This window comes from Pleuronectes platessa, chromosome 15 (assembly GCF_947347685.1).
Source record: "Pleuronectes platessa chromosome 15, fPlePla1.1, whole genome shotgun sequence".
NCBI lineage: Eukaryota > Metazoa > Chordata > Actinopteri > Pleuronectiformes > Pleuronectidae > Pleuronectes > Pleuronectes platessa.
Window position 1 is genome coordinate 885,739 of NC_070640.1, and position 21,397 is coordinate 907,135.

Genomic DNA, 21,397 nt, shown 5'->3' on the forward strand with positions numbered 1-21,397 from the left:
CTCAGCAAAACTCCCACAAACAATCATGAAAACATTTAAAGTCACTGGATCCACATTTTGATTTGGATAAAATCTGACATATACCAGTTATTAAACTGAATGAAGAATGAAAACCCTCTAACATGTGACTCCTGTCGTCCTTCAGCCCCGCAGCAGGTTGTTATCAGCACTGATGGAAACACGACAAAGACCTAATGAACGTTTGTGTACATATTGTGTTGACATCTTAGGAAAGACGTGCGACAGCGATGTAGCTCTTGTGTCTTGTTGAGAGAGGAAAACACACAAAGAGAAGCTCCTCCCCTGACGACAGGAACCCAGTCGGTCGTGGGTTGTGTGTTTAGATCTAAAGTAAACAACCATCCTGTGTGTGACGAGTCCTTCTCTGACCCGAGACACCTTCTTCCTCCAGGTTCAGGGCTTCAGTCGGATCCTGCTGACAAACTCATCCTGCCACTTTCATGATGGAACCTAAATAATTGACCCTTCTCATCATAACTCTGAGTGTTGCTGCATTGTGCAGCTGTGTGGAGAACTTCCTCCAGTGTCCATAAAGATGTTACCGTCCATGCAGACGCTCACAGTTTAGGCTGCAGCTGTGACATCAGTGCAGGTCTCTCTCTCTCCTGACCACCTGTCACTCAGACTGTGATTGACAGGGACCTTCGTGTTCTGAGCTGAGCGCTGCAGAGGAGGTTTCAGGTTCTAACCGATGATACATGTGTGTAGTGATTAAACCTCAGTGATGCAGACACGTGAACACGCACACACAGGTCACATGACTGAGATGAAGCTGAATATAAACATGAATTTAATCCTCTGAGACTGAGACGTGTCAGACGCCATCGCTCCGGGGCGTCCTGCTCACGGGCACGTCGGCAGCTGGCAGAGCTGCTGGCAGTCTGTGTGTGTGTGTGTGTGTGTGTGTGTGTGTGTGTGTGTGTGTGTGTGTGTGTGTGTGTGTGTGTGTGTGTGTGTGGGTGGTCGACTCACTAACTGCCAGGCCGACGGCTGGTGGCCTCAAATTTGCATATCATCATACATGTGTGTGTGTGTCTGTGACTGTGTGTGTGTGTGGATGTGATTGTCAGTGTGAGTGTGTGTCTGTCTGCCTCTGTTAACTGTGTGGGTCTGTGACTGTGTGTGTTAGAGGTGAGCGGGGGGGCGTCCTGCTGGTATTCTGACAGTTTAATGAAGACGACCGGATCCAGTTCAGCGTCCTGCTGCTGAGTCTCAGGTGAGACTGGCAGGTGTCCTCGGACCCTTCCCCCCCCCTCGTCCCACCTCACGTACATCCGTCCCCCCAAGGACCCCTGGACTGACCTGAAACCAGCCTGCAGCTCAGAAATCCACCGACTCCTTCCAACACAACTGATCTGAAAACACCTGGAACCAACTGAGGCCACACGTCTGACGATCACATGACTCCGGAGTTTTAAAACAGAGATGTTTTATAAAAGTCATGTTTTAGTTTAGACTGAACTAATCTGCTGATTCTTCTGTGGCGAGGCAGCCTTCTCTGATTCGTCCGGCTCCTGTCACATGACTGTAGCATCAGCCTCAGTTAACACCATGTGACTGAGCCTGTTGTCTTCGCTAACAGCTGCTGTTCACATCTGTATTTGATGAAGATGCAGATGTTTGCTACGAACAGCTCAACATATCCACGACATCTATCCAGATCCAGCTCAGTGGTCACATGACGCTGGTTATCAACTCGTTAAGATATCTCAGGTTTTCCTCATTAAGATCTGAGCACGTACACATAAAAGGGGCGGGGTTTACTGCATATGACCAATCACAGACATGGACAGTTTGACTGACAGCAGAGCCTCATATTTCAAACTGTTATATACTAAAGTTCAGAGGAGAACAAACACATGATCCAGAATAAAAGAAAATCAGGTACAGCTGCTAAATGCAGGAAGAACAGCTGGTAGAACATCTGGGATCGTGTCGACGTGTAAGTTACAGCGCCCCCTGGTGGCAGTTTCTGGCTTCAGAACTTAAACTGTAGCTGGAATCGACACAAATCCACCTGATGTGAAGCAAAAACAACTCAGATACAAATGCTGCCATCTTGTGGTGATGCCGTCACTTACAGTCAGAATCTGTAAGTGACGGCATATACATGACCGCCCATACAGTCTCAGCTGTCAATCATGATGTCTCGCTGACTGATTGTACATCAACAAATCACTAACTCCTGTCCCATCTGCTAACATAGAGGTGACAAGAACCTGGAACTCATGTGGAGGCCAAGTCCTGAAAACCCCCAAAGAATGTCTTTCTCCTCAGGAACTCTAAAAGTCCCAGAAGCCTCCAGAGAAACCTGAAGATTCTCTGAAGCCTCCATCACTCTGGATCCCTCCTGCAGCTCCAGGTTTGTGTCAGTGGAAAGTTTGCGTTGCCTCGGGCTCGGTGTTGACAGGAGTTTAATCGTCACTGAGGAGAAGGACGAAGACGACGAGTCTGAACAGGTCGACTGTACGGAGGAGGAGGAGGAATCTACAATTAGAAGAAAACTGTTAGAGAATCTTCTGGTGGGTGGGGGGGGGGGGGGGGGGGGTTCCTGTTTAACTTCCCTACACCTGCTCCCACAGTTCATAAACACACTTTTATTTGTTTTAAGGCTTTCACAACAGATCATTTTGTGGATCTTTTATCGAGACATCAAACCATCCACTGAGCTTCTCCAGGGATGTGAAACATCTGCAGGACCACCTGAGGGGACGTGAACCATGAACCACAGTCCGGCTCTTTGAGGCTACACGCTCATCATCTCTGCTTCAGATGCGTTGGACGTCCACACGACTTCAGGGCTTTAGATCGAGGGTTCTGTTTAGTGTGGACGAGCAGAGACTGAGAGGACGAAGGCCCTCACAACCTCCAGCTGATTGGTTATTTTCTGTCACAACATGGCCTTCTCTGATTGGTCAGGCTCAGGTCACATGACCTCCTTCACGATGGAAAGCTTCAGTTTAATGGAACACAACATGGATAAACTCTGTGAGTGAAACTGTTCATCTCATCGACCTCACACCTGCACGTGTGTGGTTTGTGGTCCGGTGACGGGCAGAGGCTTGAAATCTATATTTAAATAAAACTACAGATTAAAAACTGTATATGTTTTTTAACTGTAAATATGTTTATATAAATAAAATATAGTTATCAGCAACAGATCAGTTTCAAATGAATAAAACTGTTAATTTCAGGTAACACTGCAGCAGCTTTAACTTGTAATGGAGTTCTTCTACTTTTACTCTTTGACACAATCACTCATTCAACTATTTTATTTAGGTTCATGTGTTCTCTGTGCTGCCACCATGTGGTCAGAACAGAGAATGAGTGTGGGACAATGCTGCCCTCGTGTGGATGAACTAAACCGCAGCACCTGGAGTAAATATCAGATTTAAAACCAAGAATAAAAACCACTCATCGATCTGTCTGAAGCTCCGCCCAGTTGTTCATATCATTCTGCTCCAGGTGAGAAACTAAGAACATTTACTTCACTACATTTAATAACTTTATTTACTTTGCAGATCACAGTAACACAAAATCTGCTCAGCCTCTTCCAGTTATACTAATTAACATTTCATCTGTATATAACAGCATCAACCAAATCAACCAACTAAAACTCCCAAGGTCATACGCCATCCACAAACCAATCAGAGTCAAGTAAAGGTAGACTCCGCCCACATAGGTGATGACGAGTCAAACTTCTTTAGTCCCTAAATAACAATGTGGAACCAAATATAACAGATCAAAAGAAACAAACACATGAAGCTTCAGAATCATGTTTAATACAGAAATGATCAAAATACTGAAGATCTGTTTTCATCTGAAAGAAACAGGAAACAGTTTTAAAGTTTTGAGCAGCTGCTTGAATTTCTAACTTTTAATGAAACGTCTCAGAGGAAACAGTCACTTCTTTATTTTATTGTCAACATCAAACTTCATCAGCTCGATCCGATCGGATGTCTTAACAGAAAAAAGTCAAAAGAATAAAAAAGTTGTAGAAAAAGTCAAACTATCAAAGTAAATGATCAGATTCTCACGGTGAAATCTGAAGTGTTTGTTTGAACCGGACGAACTCCCGTCTGCTCAAAACTTAACATTTATTTACATGATTATTGGTTTCTGGAAAATGTGACTGAAATCTGTTTATTTATAAAACAAAACAACAGAAACTATTTACACACGATAACCTCTCGTTCTCCGCCATGTGTTAGCCTAGCTTAGCACAAGCACTGGAGGCCGAGGAGATAACGCTGATCGACGTGGTGAAAAGGAGGCGGAGCTTCTGGTGAGAATTGAGAGGATTGGCAGCATTGACCCTCGGAGCTGCCTCCTGATTGGTCAGGCTTCTCAGAGCGCTTTGGGCAGGGCGGTCACCTCCTCCGCACACTCGTCGTACGCTTCCTGATAATCCTGATGAGGTTTGATCAGGATCACGCAGGTCGGCCGCTTGGATCCCGCCGACGAACCCAGATCCTGAAAAGAGACAAGAAGAAGAAACGAGTCGAAACGCAGACAAACCTTCAATAGACACAGACGTGTTGTGTTCTAACAGACATGTTCTATGTGTTCCGACAGACGTGTTGCATGTGTTCTTATGGAGTTTTGTTAACAGACGTGTTCTTATAAACGTGTTCTACATGTTATAACAGACGTGTTCTTGCAGATGTGTTTTTGACAGACGTGTTGTTATGGACGTGTTTTTATAGACATGTTCTGCATGCTCTTACACGCCTGTTCTATGTGTTTTCAAAATAAAAGCCTGACTAAACCATCAGCATTCAGCTCACCACTTTGGAGGGGATGTAGGCGTATGGCAGGTTTCTGTCCTCGCACATGATTGGCAGGTGGCAGTAGACGTCTATGGGCAGTGTGTCACCTGCCAGCACCACGATACTACGCACACACACACACACACACACACTTTGTTTACATCTGTGATCTGAAATGTGCACGAGGTTGTGGCCCTTTGAGGCGTCGTCTCTCACCCTTTCTCTCCTTTGTTGATGAACTTCTGAACTTCTTTCACTCCTCGTCGGATATTTTTCACTTTAGCAGCTGGAACAACAGAAAACACAGTAAAGTTCCTCACCCTCCTACAGACTCATAAAGTTCCTCACCCTCCTACAGACTCATATAAAGACTCAATTAAAGTTCCTCACCCTCCTACAGACTCAAATAAAGTTCCTCACCCTCCTACAGACTCATATAAAGACTCATATAAAGTTCCTCACCCTCCTACAGACTCATATAAAGACTCATATAAAGTTCCTCACCCTCCTACAGACTCAAATAAAGTTCCTCACCCTCCTACAGACTCATATAAAGACTCATATAAAGTTCCTCACCCTCCTACAGACTCACAAAGTTCCTCAACCTCCTACAGACTCATATAAAGTTCCTCACCCTCCTACAGACTCATGTAAAGACTCATATAAAGTTCCTCACCCTCCTACAGACTCATGTAAAGACTCATATAAAGTTCCTCACCCTCCTACAGACTCACAAAGTTCCTCAACCTCCTACAGACTCATATAAAGTTCCTCACCCTTCTACAGACTCATGTAAAGACTCAAATAAAGTTCCTCACCCTCCTACAGACTCATGTAAAGACTCAATTAAAGTTCCTCACCCTTCTACAGACTCATGTAAAGACTCATATAAAGTTCCTCACCCTCCTACAGACTCACGTAAAGACCCATATAAAGTTGCTCACCCTTCTTGACGCACTTGTACAGCTTCTTGCTCAGCTTCCGGGAGGCCAGAGGCGTAGAGATCGCGTTCACGTTCGCGATCAGCTCCTGATAAGACTTCTCGTTCCCGCCGGCGGCTTCTTCTCCGTCCGCGGGGACTTGGTCCTTCTTCACTTTAGTCATCTCGGATCGAGGGTTTGATCGGAGCCGATAGGATCGAGACTTGTGGAGCAGCGACGAGCCGGTGACAACACGATGTGTTCAGACGCCGCACGTGTTCAAACTATGTCACTTCCGTTGGTCTGACCGGAAACATAGCAGCGCCCAGCGGCCCGGAGGGAGAACGACAGCCTGGCCTTTCAAAATAAAACCCTTCATACGAAACAGACTTACAAATAAGACAATGTTTGGAAAATGAGAGAAGCGTTTATTTCTTATAAATGTATCACGTGGTAATCCTCCTGAAGAGTACACTTCCGGTAACAGCAGGAGGCCCGCCTGGTCTTCTGCAGTTTTACTTACACCTTTTTATTACAAAGATAACAGACTCACTTTATAAGAATAAAAAAAAAATACATATAAAGAAAACTGGCTCAAAATGATTATCAAATTATTATTATTATACAATCACATTTTCCTCCACCGACCAATCAGGCCCTGCTGAGGAGCAGTGATGGTACAGCGATGACGTCATCAGCGCTGGAAGATGTCACTCAGTACGGTGGGAATCGTGCTGCTCGTCATCTCTGTGGAGATCTGACCCCAGACACAGGAGGGACAGAGGGTGGAGCACAGACAGTCTCTGCACAGGCTGCCCTGAAGGACACACACACACACACACACACACACACACACACACGCACACACACACACACACACACGCACACACGCGCGCACACACACACACACACACACACATACACACACACACGCGCGCGCACACACACAAATGAAGTGGAGCACAAACAGTTAGTGTTTGAACTTTTGACACAGGACAACAGAACCAGTGTTTTTGTCCTCACCTTGATTCCGTAGCGATGGCGAGCAGATGTCCTCATGGCCATGGTGATGGGACGGAAGCAGCCGAAGACGTCCAGCAGGGGGAGACACAAACACTGACCCATCTGTTTAGAGGTTTTACAGGCGAAGCAGGGACAACACCAGAACAGACAACAACCTGCACAACAAAACAATGCAACGTGAACACAACTTCAACATGAACACAGAAAACATTATAACCAAATGTGCAAATGTGCGGTTGTGTACAGTTTGTGTAAGTTTGTTACGCTAATGTCACTTTTTGTTTACTACATTTTGTGTTGATCTGAACAGATTCTCAACTTCCTGTGTTTATAACACAACAGTGAACAGTGAAGACTTCACTCGCTCATCAATCCTGGTGTGTGTGTGTGCGTGTGTCTGTGATGTCTCCGTACACTGTTTGGTGTTATGCCAGCAGTCACAGATCCCAGACATCCAATCAGATTCATCTGAGGACATGATCGGCTCCTGAGGCCACATCCTCGTACCTGACACACACCTGTGTGAATAAACTACACAACAACCACAAATACACAAACACAAGAAGAGAGCGATGCAGAAAGAGAGAGAGAGGGAGAGAGAGAGAGAGAGAGAGAGAGAGAGAGAGAGAGAGAGAAAGAGAGAGAGAGAGAGAGGGAGGGAGGTCTCAGTAGACAGTCTGATCAAACCATGTTTACACATCTTTACAGATTAAAACCTGACAAACACCAGAGAAGAAGAAGTAAGAGATCTTACCTGTGTGAGCGTCGGGCTGAGACTGATTCAGCTGCTCTGATTGGACGAGGTGTCAGGTAAACCTGATGAACTGGTCTGACTGGAGTGAAGATGTCCTGACACATTCCCACCGACTCACTCACTGTCCCTGAACAACTCATCATGTGTGAAGTCACTGTCATTTAATAAACACTCATTAGAATGAAGCAGCTGCAGCTTTTGTTTTGTAAGAAAAAATTTGATTCAGCTCGTTGTAACCACTCATGTGTTTTGTAATCTGTTGTGATGTTGGAATCTTCTTCAGGTCCAGCCTCGTCTTCATCCGCTCACTTCCTCCTCCATGTTGCTCTGGACTCACATCCGCCTCTTCTTCTTCTCTTCCTTTAAGCTGCAGGGGTTTTCTTTCACTGGTCACTTTGTGTTTCCAGGACAGAAGGTCCACACATCTTCTGCTGCAAACTAAAACACATCTATTCCAACTTCACCTTGAATAGAAGTTTAAACTGACTGTTTAGCAGCATTTAAATGTCACTTACTTATAGCACTTTGTAGTTTGGCTTTTTGAAGAAATTCTACTTTCTTGATTCTTGTTGTTCTGGGTTTGTTCCCTCACGGTTGAAGCATTCATTGTGAGTCGCTCTGGTTTTAGTTTTCAAACGCTGGTTTAACAGGAACACGTGTCGTTTTCACTTGTCACTGATTCATTAATGTTGAATCTGCTCTGTCATAACTGTTCTTATCTTTTTGTAGCTTTCAGATTTAAGTCTGAAATGTTCTGTAACATTGTGAAGTTGATCAATTCTCACGGGTTAGGAAACTCTTTTATTGTCAAATGAAACTGTTTGGAGACACAAATACAAATCAGTTGTGTTCACATGTTTAAGGTATAAAATGTATAAAATGTGACAGATCAGAGAATCGAGCAGCAACAGCTGACGTCTCTGCTCGTTTACAACCTGCTTCTCCAAAAGACGATGATGAATACCTGGATCATTGGTTCATAGAAGAAGAGAATAATAGAAATGATGATCAAGACGATAACCAGAGAGGAGTTGATGATGTTGAGTCTGCGGGCGGTGGAGCCGTGGTGTCGGGCACCAACCATATCTCCAACCATCTTGCGGTCTCTGGCCTGAAAGAACCAAAGCATTTTCATTTTCAAAGTTGATTCATCATCAAACACAAAACTTAGAAAAACTGAACTGAGCTCAGTCTGATCCTCTTGTTTCAGTGAGAGTACATGTTGTTGGTGTGTGAGTGTGGATGGAGGAGGTTTTAATTTGACCTGTATCAGTGTGGGTGGAGCATCAGTCTGTGTTTCAGGCTTTTCTCCCTTCACAGTAAAGGTCTTTCACACCAAGTTTGTATTTTTCATTTTTCAAACCATCATCCAATAAAAATCCTCGCACACTGAAACCTTGCAGAGTGAGTCTGATGTGTTTTATTATTCTTTATGTTCTAAGTGGAGCAGTGGCGAGGATTTTGTCGTCTCATTTGTTCGAAAAGAAAAAAGAAACATCCTGATCCTGATGGTTTCCAAGTCTATTTGAGTCGTCCAGTTTGATTAGCTACCAGCTCAGAGACCACACATAAAGGAGAAGAAAACTCATTTCTGTGGTGCAGTTGATTTCAGAGTCAGTGTTTAAACGTGACTGACTCAACTGGAGGTTGTGTTTATTTTATTTTATAAAAATGCTTGGACTAGGTTTGTAAAGACAGCCGACTGGGACATGACTGATGGCACACGTCACACATGAGCTCACCTTGATCGAGCAGATGAGAGCTGCCAGTCCGAGGCAGCAAATGTTTGCGTAGAAAAGACTGAGTATGGACCAGATGATGTGGTCCCGGGGGGGCTTAGTGGTGATCTCCACAGTGGTATGGTCAACCACTACAGGTCCAACAGGCTGTCCAGGCTGTCCGCCCTGTCCAGAAGGGCCGAACTGTCCAGGAGGGCCAAACTGTCCAGAGGGGCCGAACTGTCCAGAGGGGCCGAACTGTCCAGAAGGGCCGAACTGTCCAGAAGGGCCGAACTGTCCAGAGGGGCCGAACTGTCCAGGAGGGCCAAACTGTCCAGAGGGGCCGAACTGTCCAGAGGGGCCGAACTGTCCAGAAGGGCCGAACTGTCCAGAAGGGCCGAACTGTCCAGAGGGGCCGAACTGTCCAGAGGGGCCGAACTGTCCAGAGGGGCCGAACTGTCCAGAAGGGCCAAACTGTCCAGAGGGGCCGAACTGTCCCTGCTGTTCAGGGTACGCATTATACTTCCCCTCATACAGTGGAACAGCCTCACCTCTCTTATTATCAGGATCCATTTCTGTCAGATAGAACAAACAGTACACAAGTAAAAAAATGTCCTGAAGAGTTTTCAGACTCACTTCCTGTTGTGCATTCAACAAATCCTCCTTTAATTCCTCCTCCAGTGTCACATTTGAAACCTGTAAAACATGAGCAGCCACAAGGAGAAAACGTTCACGTCTGACCTCCTGTCGTCCGTCGATGAAGAGTCACACACGTCTGGATGAAGGACCCTGAAACACCAGAGAGGAACGGACCAATACTTTATGGTGAGTGCTCTGTAATATAAAGATCCTTTCTAGTCTCAACGACACTCACAGCACTTTACAGTAGAGCGTCTTTTCCATTCACCCATTCACACACACATTCATACAGTGCTTCCATGGATATTACTTTTACTACCAGGGGCAATTTGGGGGTTCAGTATCTTGCCCAAGGACACCACGGCAGACTGATGGGGAAGACTGTGATCGAACCACCGACCTTCAGCCATCGCCGCTTCACATTTTTAACCCAAAACAAACTAAAATCTGATAAACTAACTAACTAACTAACTAACTAACTAACTAACTAACTAACTAACTAACTAACTAACTAACTAACTAACTAACTAACTAACTAACTAACACCACCTGGACTTACACCTGATCATCTCTCAGTACGTTTGTATTTCTTTCTTAGTGAGATAACTAATTTACATAGTACATTCCTGAGCCCCTAACCTTAACCATCTAAACTTAAAGTTTAAACCTAACTGTAACCTAAACCTAAACCTGGTTCTAACCCTGGAACCAGGTCTTAGCCCTCAAACAATCAAATAAAAGTGAGGACCAGTCAAAATGTCCTCACTTTGTAGGGTCTATGCTTAAAATGGTCTCCACAGACATACGAGTTCAGGAAGATTCACGTGCTCATCCACCCAGGCACACATGTACACACACTAACTGACGGCCTCTTGTTATTGACTTTGTTAAATAAAAGTTCAAAGTTCAATGTAAACAGTTTATTTGAGTTTAATTTTCAGACACGAAGAAGAAACACGAAGATTTAAGAGAATGAACAAGGTTTAAAGCACAGAAGAAGAGAGACGATCTTACCTCAGCCACAGACACCAGACTCTGCTCTGCTGCTCTGATAGGACGAGGGGAGCGTTACATCATCATCATCATCATCATCATCATCATCGCCATCATCTAGAGAAACAGGAAGAGAAACTGGGAACGGCCAACGGCTGCTTAGTTTATACAGACTATGAGAGACTGTTTATAAAGAGGATCAGTGACTGTATATAACCAGTATTCACTACAAACCAGCAGCTCTGTGTGGAGAGTAAACGTCTTTGTGTCCCAGTTGCTGTCATTGTTCAACAGAAATCATCCGAGTCACATCTGATGAACTAACTTTTATTATTAATCTGTGTGAATAAACGACACAACAACCACCAATACACAAACACAAGAAGAGAGCGAGGCAGACAGAGAGAGAAAGAGAGAGAGAGAGAGAGAGAGAGAGAGAAAGAGAGAGAGAGAGAGAGAGAGAGAGAGAGAGAGGGAGGTCTCAGTAGACAGTCTGGTCAAATCATGTTTACACATCTTTACAGATTAAAACCTGACAAATATTGGGTGCCGTTTGTAAAGCAGCTCATGCTGAAAATAACAGCAACATTTTGTCACATTTAGCTTCAAACCATGTTTAAAAAACTGGTGTGAATTTTTGAGAGTCACTTTTTGGCACATTTACAACTTAGAGATATTTTTTATATTTAAATCCAAATGTTAACTGTTACACTTAAATGTTAAATGTTAAATCTAAATGCTAAATCTAAATCTAAATCTAAATTTTAAATCTAAATCTAAATGGGAAATCTAAATGTTTAATCTAAATCTAAATCTAAATGTTAAATGTAAATCTAAATGTTAAATTTAGATTTAAATCTAAATGTTAAATTTAAATGTTCAATCTAAATCTAAATCTAAATGTTAAATCTAAATGTTAAATCTGAATCTAAATCTAAATGTTAAATCTAAATGTTAAATCTAAATGTTCAATCTAAATCTAAATGTTAAATCTAAATGTTAAATCTGAATCTAAATCTAAATGTTAAATCTAAATGTTAAATCTAAATGTTAAATCTAAATCTAAATCTAAATGTTTCGGGTGAAACTAAACATTTAACTATAATGCAAATTCAAATGCCGGTAACAGGAAGTAACTAAATAAAAGCTTGAGTAGGTCAGAGTTGCCTCTTCAAGAGCCTCATCTTTCTCCAGATAAACAGGGCTGAGCAAACAAAGATAAACAGGGACAACAGAAAATTCAGCAGAAAGCCCAGAGAGAGCGAGAGAGCAAGAGAGACTTATATCAGAGGTTCATAATGTAAATAGACCAACATCTAAACTGCTGTATTTCTATGAAGCCCAAACAATATCTTACACAAATTCTGCCACATTATAAGGAAACAATTGTCTCGGGTCCCCTGCCTGGCCCTGATTTTCACTATCTCGAGTGCTGCTCTCTGTCTCCTGACATCTGGCCTCACTGTCCCTCGGTGGTGAAGGCACTGTACTCCGCACTGCATAAAGAAAGGAGGTCAATCTTACCTGAAGGTAAGTAAGTGTGAAGGTCGGGCTGAGACTGATTCAGCTGCTCTGATTGGACGAGGTGTCAGGTAAACCTGACAAACTGGTCTGACTGGAGTGAAGATGTCCTGACAGGCACATTCCCACCGACTCACTCACTGTCCCTGAACAACTCATCATGTGTGATGTGACTGTCATTTAATAAACACTCATTAGAATGAAGCAGCTGCAGCTTTTATTTTGTAAGAAAAACTTTGATTCAGCTCGTTGTAACCACTCATGTGTTTTGTAATCTGTTGTGATGTTGGAATCTTCTTCAGGTCCAGCCTCGTCTTCATCCGCTCACTTCCTCCTCCATGTTGCTCTGGACTTACATCCGCCTCTTCTTCTTCTCTTCCTGTTGCAGGGTTTTTCTTTCACTGGTCACTTTGTGTTTCCAGGACAGAAGGTCCACACATCTTCTGCTGCAAACTAAAACACATCTATTCCAACTTCACCTTGAATAGAAGTTTAAACTGACTGTTTAGCAGCATTTAAATGTACTATACTTATAGCACTTTGTAGTTTGGCTTTTTGAAGAAATTCTACTTTCTTGATTCTTGTTGTTCTGGGTTTGTTCCCTCACGGTTGAAGCATTCATTGTGAGTCGCTCTGGTTTTAGTTTCAAACGCTGGTTTAACAGGAACACGTGTCGTTTTCACTTGTCACTGATTCATTAACGTTGAATCTGCTCTGTCATAACTGTTCTTATCTTTTTGTAGCTTTCAGATTTAAGTCTGAAATGTTCTGTAACATTGTGAAGTTGATCAATTCTCACGGGTTAGGAAACTCTTTTATTGTCAAATGAAACTGTTTGGAGACACAAATACAAATCAGTTGTGTTCACATGTTTAAGGTATAAAATGTGTATAAAATGTGACAGATCAGAGAATCGAGCAGCAACAGCCGACGTCTCTGCTCGTTTACAACCTGTTGCTCCAAAAGCCGAGGATGAATCCCGAGATCATTGGTTTATAGAAGAAGAGAACAATAGAAATGATGATCAAGACGATAACCAGAGAGGAGTTGATGATGTTGAGTGTGCGGGCGGTGGAGCCGTGGTGTCGGGCACCAACCATATCTCCAACCATCTTCCGGTCTCTGGCCTGAAAGAACCAAAGCATTTTCATTTTCAAAGTTGATTCATCATCAAACACAAAACTTAGAAAAACTGAACTGAGCTCAGTCTGATCCTCTTGTTTCAGTGAGTGTACATGTTGTTGGTGTGTGAGTGTGGACGGAGGTTTTAATTTGACCTGTATCAGTGTGGGCGGAGCCTCAGTCTGTGTTTCAGGCTTTTCTCCCTTCACAGTGAAGGTCTTTTCACACCAAGTCTGTATTTTTCATTTTTCAAACCCACTGAAACCTTGCAGAGTGAGTCTGATGTGTTTTATTATTCTTTATGTTCTAAGTGGAGCAGTGACGAGGATTTTTTCGTCTTCTCACTTTATGAAAAAGAAAAAAGAAACCTCCTGATCCTGATGGTTTCCAGGTCTAATTGAGTCGTCCAGTTTGATTTGCTACCAGCTCGGAGACAACACATCAAGGAGGAGAAAACTCATTTCTGTGGTGCAGTTGATTTCAGAGTCAGTGTTTAAACGTGACTGACTCAACTGGAGGTTGTGTTTATTTTATTTTATAAAAATGCTTGGACTAGGTTTGTAAAGACAGCCGACTGGGACATGAATGATGGAACACGTCACACATGAGCTCACCTTGATCGAGCAGATGAGAGCTGCCAGTCCGAGGCAGCAAATGTTTGCGTGGAAAAGATTGATCATGGACCAGATGATGTGGTCCCGGGGGGGCTTAGTGGTGATCTCCACAGTGGTATGGTCAACCACTACAGGTCCAACAGGCTTTCCAGGCTGTCCGCCCTGTCCAGAGGGGCCAAACTGTCCAGAGGGGCCGAACCGTCCAGAGGGGCCGAACTGTCCAGAGGGGCCGAACTGTCCCGGAGGGTTGAACTGTCCAGAGGGGCCGAACTGTCCCGGAGGGTTGAACTGTCCAGGAGGGTTGAACTGTCCCGGAGGGTTGAACTGTCCCGGAGGGTTGAACTGTCCCGGTTGTTCAGGGTACGCATTACACTTCCCCTCATACAGTGGAACAGCCTCACCTCTCTTACCATCAGGATCCATTTCTGTCAGATAGAACAAACAGTACACAAGTAAAAAAATGTCCTGAAGAGTTTTCAGACTCACTTCATGTTGTGCATTCAACAAATCCTCCTTTAAGTCCTCCTCCAGTGTCACATTTGAAACCTGTAAAACATGAGCAGCCACAAGGAGAAAACGTTCAGGTCTGACCTGCTGTCGTCCGTTGATGAAGAGTCACACACGTCTGGATGAAAGACCCTGAAACACCCGAGAGGAACAATACTTTATGGTGAGTCATCTGTAATGTAAAGATCCTCTCTAGTCTTAACGACACTCACAGCACTTTACAGTACAGCTTCTTTTCCATTCACCCATTCACACACACCTTCATACAGCGCCTCCATGGATATTACTTTTACTACCAGGGGCAATTTGGAGGTTTCAGCCATCGCCGCTTCTCATTTTTAACCCAAACCGAACTAAAATCGGATAAACTAACTAACTAACTAACTAACTAACCAACTAACTAACTAATCAACTAACTAACACCACCTGGACTCAAGGCCAAATTATAGTCGGGTTGTACGCACGCACGCACGCAAGACACGCAACACGCCCCTTTCGTGCTCTCTGGCGGCTTGCGTGCGTCCGCCAATTTTTCTAACTATACGACAAAGCGACGCGAGCCTCAAGCAGCCCGCAAGGCTTGTGATTGGTCGGCTTACTACATCCCGTCCGGAGTCGAGTTTCCCGTTTCATGCCCCACAATACGCGGAAATCACGGAAGATTTAGAAGAATGAATATGGACCAAATAGAAGAGCACTTGTCAGAAGGGATCCGAAAGTATGACCACTTGTATAACCCGTCACTGACTGGCCAATTTGTCCGCCAGAAATAGGCTATGAGGAGCCACTCATTTACATAGTACATTCCTGAGCCCCTAACCTTAACCATCTAAACTTAAAGTTTAAACCTAACTGTAACCTAAAGCTAAACCTGATTCTAACCCTGGAACCAGGTCTTAATCCTCAAACAGTCAAATAAAAGTGAGGACCGGTCAAAATGTCCTCAATCTTAAGGGTCTGTGCTTAAAATGGTCTCCACAGAGATACGAGTACAGGAACATGCACCTGCACATCCACCCAAGCACACGTGCACACACACTAACTGACGGACTTTTGTTATTGACTTAGTTAAATAAAAGTTCAAAGTTCAATGTAAACAGTTTATTTGAGTTTAACTTTCAGACACGAAGAAGAAACACGAAGATCTAAGAGACTGAAAAAGGTTTAAAGCACAGAAGAAGAGAGACGATCCTACCTCAGCCACAGACTCCAGACTCTGCTCTGCTGCTCTGATAGGACGAGGGGAGCGTTACATCATCATCATCTTCATCATCAAGAAAAACAGGAAGAGAAACTGGGAACGGCTAACGGCTGCTCTGTTTATACAGACTATGAGAGACTGTTTATACAGAGGATCAGTGACTGTCTATAACAAGTATTCAGGACAAACCAGCAGCTCTGTGGAGAGTAAACGTCTTCGTGTCCCAGTGTCATTGTTCAACAGAAATCATCCGAGTCACATCTGATAAACTAACTTTTATTATGAATCTGATAAATATATGAAAACCTGTTGTGACATGTCGTCTCTCACTGGAAACAACAGACGCTCATTACCCATGAGCCTCGTAGGTTGTTACTATTCTTCTACTAAATGTCCAGCAGTGTGACCTCAGAGGTCTGGAATGTCCATGTCCACACTGTCTCTGATGCTGTGAGGGACGGACCTGACCCCAGGCGGGTCGGTTGGCGGAGCTTCACGCCTCATGGGCAGTACTCATACACATCTCTGGCGACGCCTTCTTCAATCTGATAAATGTTCTCCACTGCAGAATCCCGACTTTGGAGCTGCAGCGTGGAACTGAACTGGATGGAAGTGTTGAGCTGCTGCTGACGGCTGGAACACAGACACAAACTAGCTTTACATGTTACACTAATTCACCAAAATTACAAATGATTTGATCAAAGAGTGCTGGGAACAGCTAACAGTGAGCTAACAGCTAACAGTGAGCTAACAGCTAACAGCCACATTGAGCTAACAGCCACAGTGAGCTAACAGCTAACAGCCACATTGAGCTAACAGCCACGGTGAGCTAATAGCAAACAGCTAACAGCTAACAGCTAATAGCCACATTGAGGTAAAAGCCACAGTGAGCTAATAGCAAACAGCTAACAGCTAACAGCTAACAGCCACATTGAGCTAACAGCCACAGTGAGCTAATAGCAAACAGCTAACAGCTAACAGCTAACAGCCACATTGAGGTAAAAGCCACAGTGAGCTAACAGCTAACAGTGAGCTAACAGCCACAGTGAGCTAACAGTTAACAGTGAGCTAACAGCCACATTGAGCTAACAGCCACATTGAGCTAACAGCCACAGTGAGCTAACAGCCACAGTGAGCTAACAGCTAACAGTGAGCTAACAGCCACAGTGAGCTAACAGTTAACAGTGAGCTAACAGCCACATTGAGCTAACAGCCACATTGAGCTAACAGCCACAGTGAGCTAACAGCTAACAGCCACATTGAGCTAACAGCCACAGTGAGCTAATAGCAAACAGCTAACAGCTAACAGCTAACAGCCACATTGAGGTAAAAGCCACAGTGAGCTAACAGCTAACAGTGAGCTAACAGCCACAGTGAGCTAACAGCTAACAGTTAGCTAACAGCTAACAGCCACTTTGAGCTAACAGCCACAGTGAGCTAATAGCAAACAGCTAACAGCTAATAGCTAACAGCCACATTGAGCTAACAGCCACAGTGAGCTAACAGCTAACAGTGAGCTAACAGCCACAGTGAGCTAACAGTTAACAGTGAGCTAACAGCCACATTGAGCTAACAGCCACAGTGAGCTAACAGCTAACAGCCACAGTGAGCTAATAGCAAACAGCTAACAGCTAACAGCTAACAGCCACATTGAGGTAAAAGCCACAGTGAGCTAACAGCTAACAGTGAGCTAACAGCCACAGTGAGCTAACAGCTAACAGTTAGCTAACAGCTAACAGCCACATTGAGCTAACAGCCACAGTGAGCTAATAGCAAACAGCTAACAGCTAACAGCTAACAGCCACATTGAGGTAAAAGCCACAGTGAGCTAATAGCTAACAGCCACATTGAGCTAACAGCCACAGTGAGCTAACAGCTAAAGGTGAGCTAACAGCCACAGTGAGCTAACAGTTAACAGTGAGCTAACAGCCACATTGAGCTAACAGCCACAGTGAGCTAATAGCAACAGCTAACAGCTAACAGCTAACAGCCACATTGAGCTAAAAGCCACAGTGAGCTAATAGCTAACAGCCACATTGAGCTAACAGCCACAGTGAGCTAACAGCTAACAGCCACAGTGAGCTAACAGCCACAGTGAGCTAACAGCTAACAGTCACAATGAGCTAAGAGATAATGATGCATCAGTAAGAGTGGGACAAGCTTGTGACGGATGTAGGAAAACCTTCGGAGAGAAGATTGTCTAATTTTGGTTCTCGATCTTCATGGCCCACGGAGAACATCTTCTTCATGTGCTCTTTAGACTGTGTCCTCTGATGGAGGTGGCCTCTGAATCGGGCGTTTCAATGATAAATTCCTTTAACATGTTTTGAATTCAAATCATCATGTTGTTGCCAAATCAAGAGAAGAACCAATCTCTGCGTTTCTTCATCAATAATGTGCCTCATGGTTTCAGCGAGAAGCATCAACCGCCTGTAAAAGAAAAGTTCAGATGTGCTTCTGACTTTGAGTGTCGGGATGAAACTTACACTTTGTGGAGGCGCATCCATTTTCTCACTAGAGAAACAAAACAGGCAGAAACAACAGGAAGTGTTTACTACAAAACCACGAAGAAGAAACTCACTGCTCTAGCAATATTTAAATCTGAACTCAGACACAAATCTATTAACATCCATGTTGATTATTTATTTATTTTTCTTTTAAAGTTCTTTATCTATCTTAAACTGATAATGTGGAGATTATTTTATAGTAATAAATCAACTGACTGAATATTTAATTTTCACTGGATGAAAGTGTTTTTATTAAATTGTGACTGTTTAGTGATTCTGTGACGTCCGTCATGGTCGACTGTCACTGAGCCGATCAGCGAGGTGACAGCCGCCATGATGGACTGAACTTACCGAGGACGACGACTCCGCCCACTGAGACCAACACTATCAACCCGAACATGACACACACCAGAGCCACGGTCACACTGCTGCTCTCCTGCTGCTGTAACACACACACACACACACAAACACACACACACACACACGCACACACTGAATTTATTGTGCAATAGTTATTGTTAGCCTGAGCAGTGACAGTGATCTTTATTCCTCACTCTGATGACGCTGCTAGAGGAGGAAGTCGGGACAGTTTCGGTGGCGTTCATGTGACCTGCAGGACGAAGAAATGAGGCAGACGATGAGGCTTCTTCATCATTTAGTGTGTGTGTGTGTGTGTGTGTGTGTGTGTGTGTGTGTGTGTGTGTGTGTGTGTGTGTTGGAGGACCTGCAGTGTGTGTATCGGTTGTCTGCAGTGTGGCCGTCTCGGTGGTCGCTGATGTTGTCGTCTGTGGAACTGAAACATCAACACACAACTTGAAGCATGAGCACGGAATTACAGAAATCCTCTCCTGGTCTGAAACCCAGGTACATGTTCCTATCGTAATATCATGTGACATCGTGATCAGTCGCTAGACGTGAATTATGCAAATGTTAGTCCCAGGAGCTGTTTTCAAGGAGCTTAAAGGTTCCTTCAGACCCAAACACCACTGTGGAATCACCTAAAGATCAGATGAATGACACTGCTGATGCATTAACAGCTGACGGCTAAAACAAGCTGTTCCACTCCAGTCCTCCAGGTGGCATAATGTAGAACACTATAGTAAACATGGAGTTTCACATCCAGCTGCCGTCGATCACAAAAGAGATGAAGTCTCAAAGTTTATTCGAAAAACCCTGAAATAAAACAATGATCTGTTTGACCAATGAGGCATCTTCAACGCTGCAAGCCCCACCCCTGAGCTTCCTGTCTCACCTGAGTCAACAGTCAGGTCAAAGTGGTGTTTTTCATCATTGAACCAGCCGGGGATGTCCACTCTGCAGCCGTATCGTCCAGCGTCCAGCTCTGTGACGTTCAGGATGGTCAGGGACACGTCCCCCTGGTCCAGTGGTCCCAGCAGCTGATACCTGCTGGACCCTCTGCTGTCCTCTCTCACGCCCAGCTCGTCTGTGGCGATGACCTCATTGTTGCACTTACTCCATGGTATGTCTCCTTGATTCCAGCAAACTGACAGCTGCTTGTGATCCGTCATGGTGTAGCGACACGGCAGAGTGACGTTGCCACCGGCTCGGCCTGCAACGCTCCGGCTGCTGTCACCTTCACCAGCTGGGGACACAGACATAGACACAATTCACTCTGTGTGGCAGTTTTCATTAGTTTCTTTCTGATGTGAACTCAGTAAAACAGTATCTGGACATGTTGTGTAGTCAGTGTCTGTGAAGCAGCAGCAGGTTGATGGTCCGACTCCTTCACACCAATAGGAACATGTGGGGAGCATCCAGGTGAGGGGCGGAGCCTATAGAGCAGCAGGGGCGGAGCCTGTAGAGCAGCAGGAGGCGGGACATGACGTATAAACTCTGCTGAGGAAAGATCAGTGTTGTTGTTTACATCTCGTCCACACCGGCGTCGGCCCTCATCACCAGAAGATCTGGAATCTCCTCGTGTTTCCAAGTGGACGTCTTCGTCTTCTACGTGTCCGGCTCCTCTTCTTCATCCTGAGATGTTTGTGATCTTCAGGTTTCACGTCACGTGTTAGAAACCTCATCCACACGTCCACTCGCTCTCTGAGAAGCTTCAGGACATTTTGCAGGAAAATGTGCAAAACACAACCAGCTCCTTCAGAACCTCTCTGGAACTGAGAGAAGCTTCTGTGTCTCTGTGTTTGTGATGAAGATAAAAATAAAACCTGCAGCTCTGTGGTTCATCGTCAGCTGATGTTGGATTTATCGAATTGAAATATAACATCGCTTAGTTTCACTATGACATCATAATCACAAACATGCACATAATAATGAAAAACTATATTAACATAATGATAATAACTCATTTTAACTAATAACTAACATTATGATACTGACCCATATTAACATGAACAGGAAAACTCAGTCAAACTGAGAAAAGTCAGAGGAGAAAATCTTTGACAAATAAATTACATGAATTAATACCAGTGATTAATGGTCGGTCACTTTATTAAAACCAGACGTCTGGTCGACAGGAGATGAAGATGTGAGATCACACGAACCTGAGAGCAGAGTGAGCAGCAGCAGCAGCTTCATGGTCGCACAATGGCATCGCACACTGACTCCACACATTTAAACACACAACTGCTGTGAGTCACCACAGCTGCACACACTGTAAAAAGTTTCCTCTGATAGTTCACCACAGTCTCTGCAGGAAAATAAACTACAGAAGAAGAAACATTGTCTTGTCTGTCTGTCTGTCTGTCTGTCTGTCTGTCTGTCTGTCTGTCTGTCTATTGTGATGGACATTTGACCTGGTCAGACATCTGAAATAAATAGATTCAGGAAGACCTCTTGGAGGTCGTGGTGGGAGGAGACAAGCCCAGTCAGATCTGTGGCTGTGATGTCATCTTACCAGTTTCACAATGAGAAATAGTATGCATGAGCAGAGATAATCCAAGTGTGGTATAATGGCATTATTCCATTACACTATGTATGTATGTATGTATGTATGTATCTCTCTCTCTCTCTCTCTCTCTCTCTCTCTCTCTCTCTCTCTCTCTCTCTCTCTCTCTCTCTCTCTTTCTCTCTCTCTCTCGCATGCTAACCAGGGTGTAGCCTCTTAAACAGC

At 44.2% G+C, this 21,397-nt stretch overlaps 4 protein-coding genes across 15 annotated transcripts in view; all 4 read right to left on the reverse strand.

Annotated features, from left to right (window-relative positions):
- Positions 1-3,781: 3,781 nt before the first annotated feature.
- nhp2 (NHP2 ribonucleoprotein homolog (yeast)) lies at positions 3,782-6,028 on the reverse strand. Its single transcript, XM_053441164.1, has 4 exons — positions 5,735-6,028; positions 5,007-5,076; positions 4,809-4,914; positions 3,782-4,494 (listed from the first exon to the last, which is right to left on the reverse strand). Exons 1-4 carry the CDS (start codon positions 5,892-5,894, stop codon positions 4,369-4,371), a joined length of 462 nt encoding a protein of 153 aa, XP_053297139.1. The 5' UTR covers positions 5,895-6,028; the 3' UTR covers positions 3,782-4,368.
- Positions 6,029-6,117: 89 nt separating this feature from the next.
- Positions 6,118-8,119, reverse strand: LOC128456798 (cornifelin homolog B). Its single transcript, XM_053441166.1, has 4 exons — positions 7,488-8,119; positions 7,148-7,264; positions 6,734-6,888; positions 6,118-6,527 (listed from the first exon to the last, which is right to left on the reverse strand). The coding sequence occupies exons 2-4, from the start codon at positions 7,230-7,232 to the stop codon at positions 6,405-6,407; spliced, it is 363 nt and encodes a 120-aa protein (XP_053297141.1). The 5' UTR covers positions 7,233-7,264; positions 7,488-8,119; the 3' UTR covers positions 6,118-6,404.
- Positions 8,120-8,265: 146 nt separating this feature from the next.
- LOC128456789 (cuticle collagen dpy-7) lies at positions 8,266-16,252 on the reverse strand. 4 transcript variants are annotated; one of them, XM_053441157.1, is made up of 4 exons: positions 15,797-16,252; positions 14,686-14,733; positions 9,230-9,780; positions 8,266-8,598 (listed from the first exon to the last, which is right to left on the reverse strand). In XM_053441157.1, the coding sequence occupies exons 3-4, from the start codon at positions 9,776-9,778 to the stop codon at positions 8,416-8,418; spliced, it is 732 nt and encodes a 243-aa protein (XP_053297132.1). In that variant the 5' UTR covers positions 9,779-9,780; positions 14,686-14,733; positions 15,797-16,252; the 3' UTR covers positions 8,266-8,415. The 4 variants fall into 4 exon arrangements, 3 of the variants coding, with proteins under 3 accessions (XP_053297132.1, XP_053297131.1, XP_053297130.1); XM_053441156.1 differs by lacking the exons at positions 14,686-14,733; positions 15,797-16,252 and adding exons at positions 9,902-9,994; positions 10,859-11,247; XM_053441155.1 differs by lacking the exons at positions 14,686-14,733; positions 15,797-16,252 and adding exons at positions 9,947-9,994; positions 10,859-11,244.
- Positions 16,065-21,397, reverse strand: part of LOC128456785 (T-cell immunoglobulin and mucin domain-containing protein 4) — a 6,274-nt gene continuing 941 nt past the window's right edge. For 2 of the 9 annotated variants that reach the window (XM_053441141.1, XM_053441148.1), the window contains exons 2-7: positions 19,562-19,912; positions 19,034-19,102; positions 18,864-18,919; positions 18,661-18,751; positions 18,289-18,316; positions 16,065-16,453 (exon numbers count right to left, since the gene is read on the reverse strand). In XM_053441141.1, coding sequence (XP_053297116.1) covers positions 16,303-16,453; positions 18,289-18,316; positions 18,661-18,751; positions 18,864-18,919; positions 19,034-19,102; positions 19,562-19,912 — 746 coding nt within the window. In that variant the 3' untranslated portion in view covers positions 16,065-16,302. Of the gene's footprint in view, positions 16,454-18,288; positions 18,317-18,660; positions 18,752-18,863; positions 18,920-19,033; positions 19,103-19,561; positions 19,913-20,002; positions 20,463-20,751; positions 21,331-21,397 lie in introns of those variants that run through there. The other 7 variants (XM_053441145.1, XM_053441149.1, XM_053441146.1 and 4 more) reach the window with 7 other exon arrangements.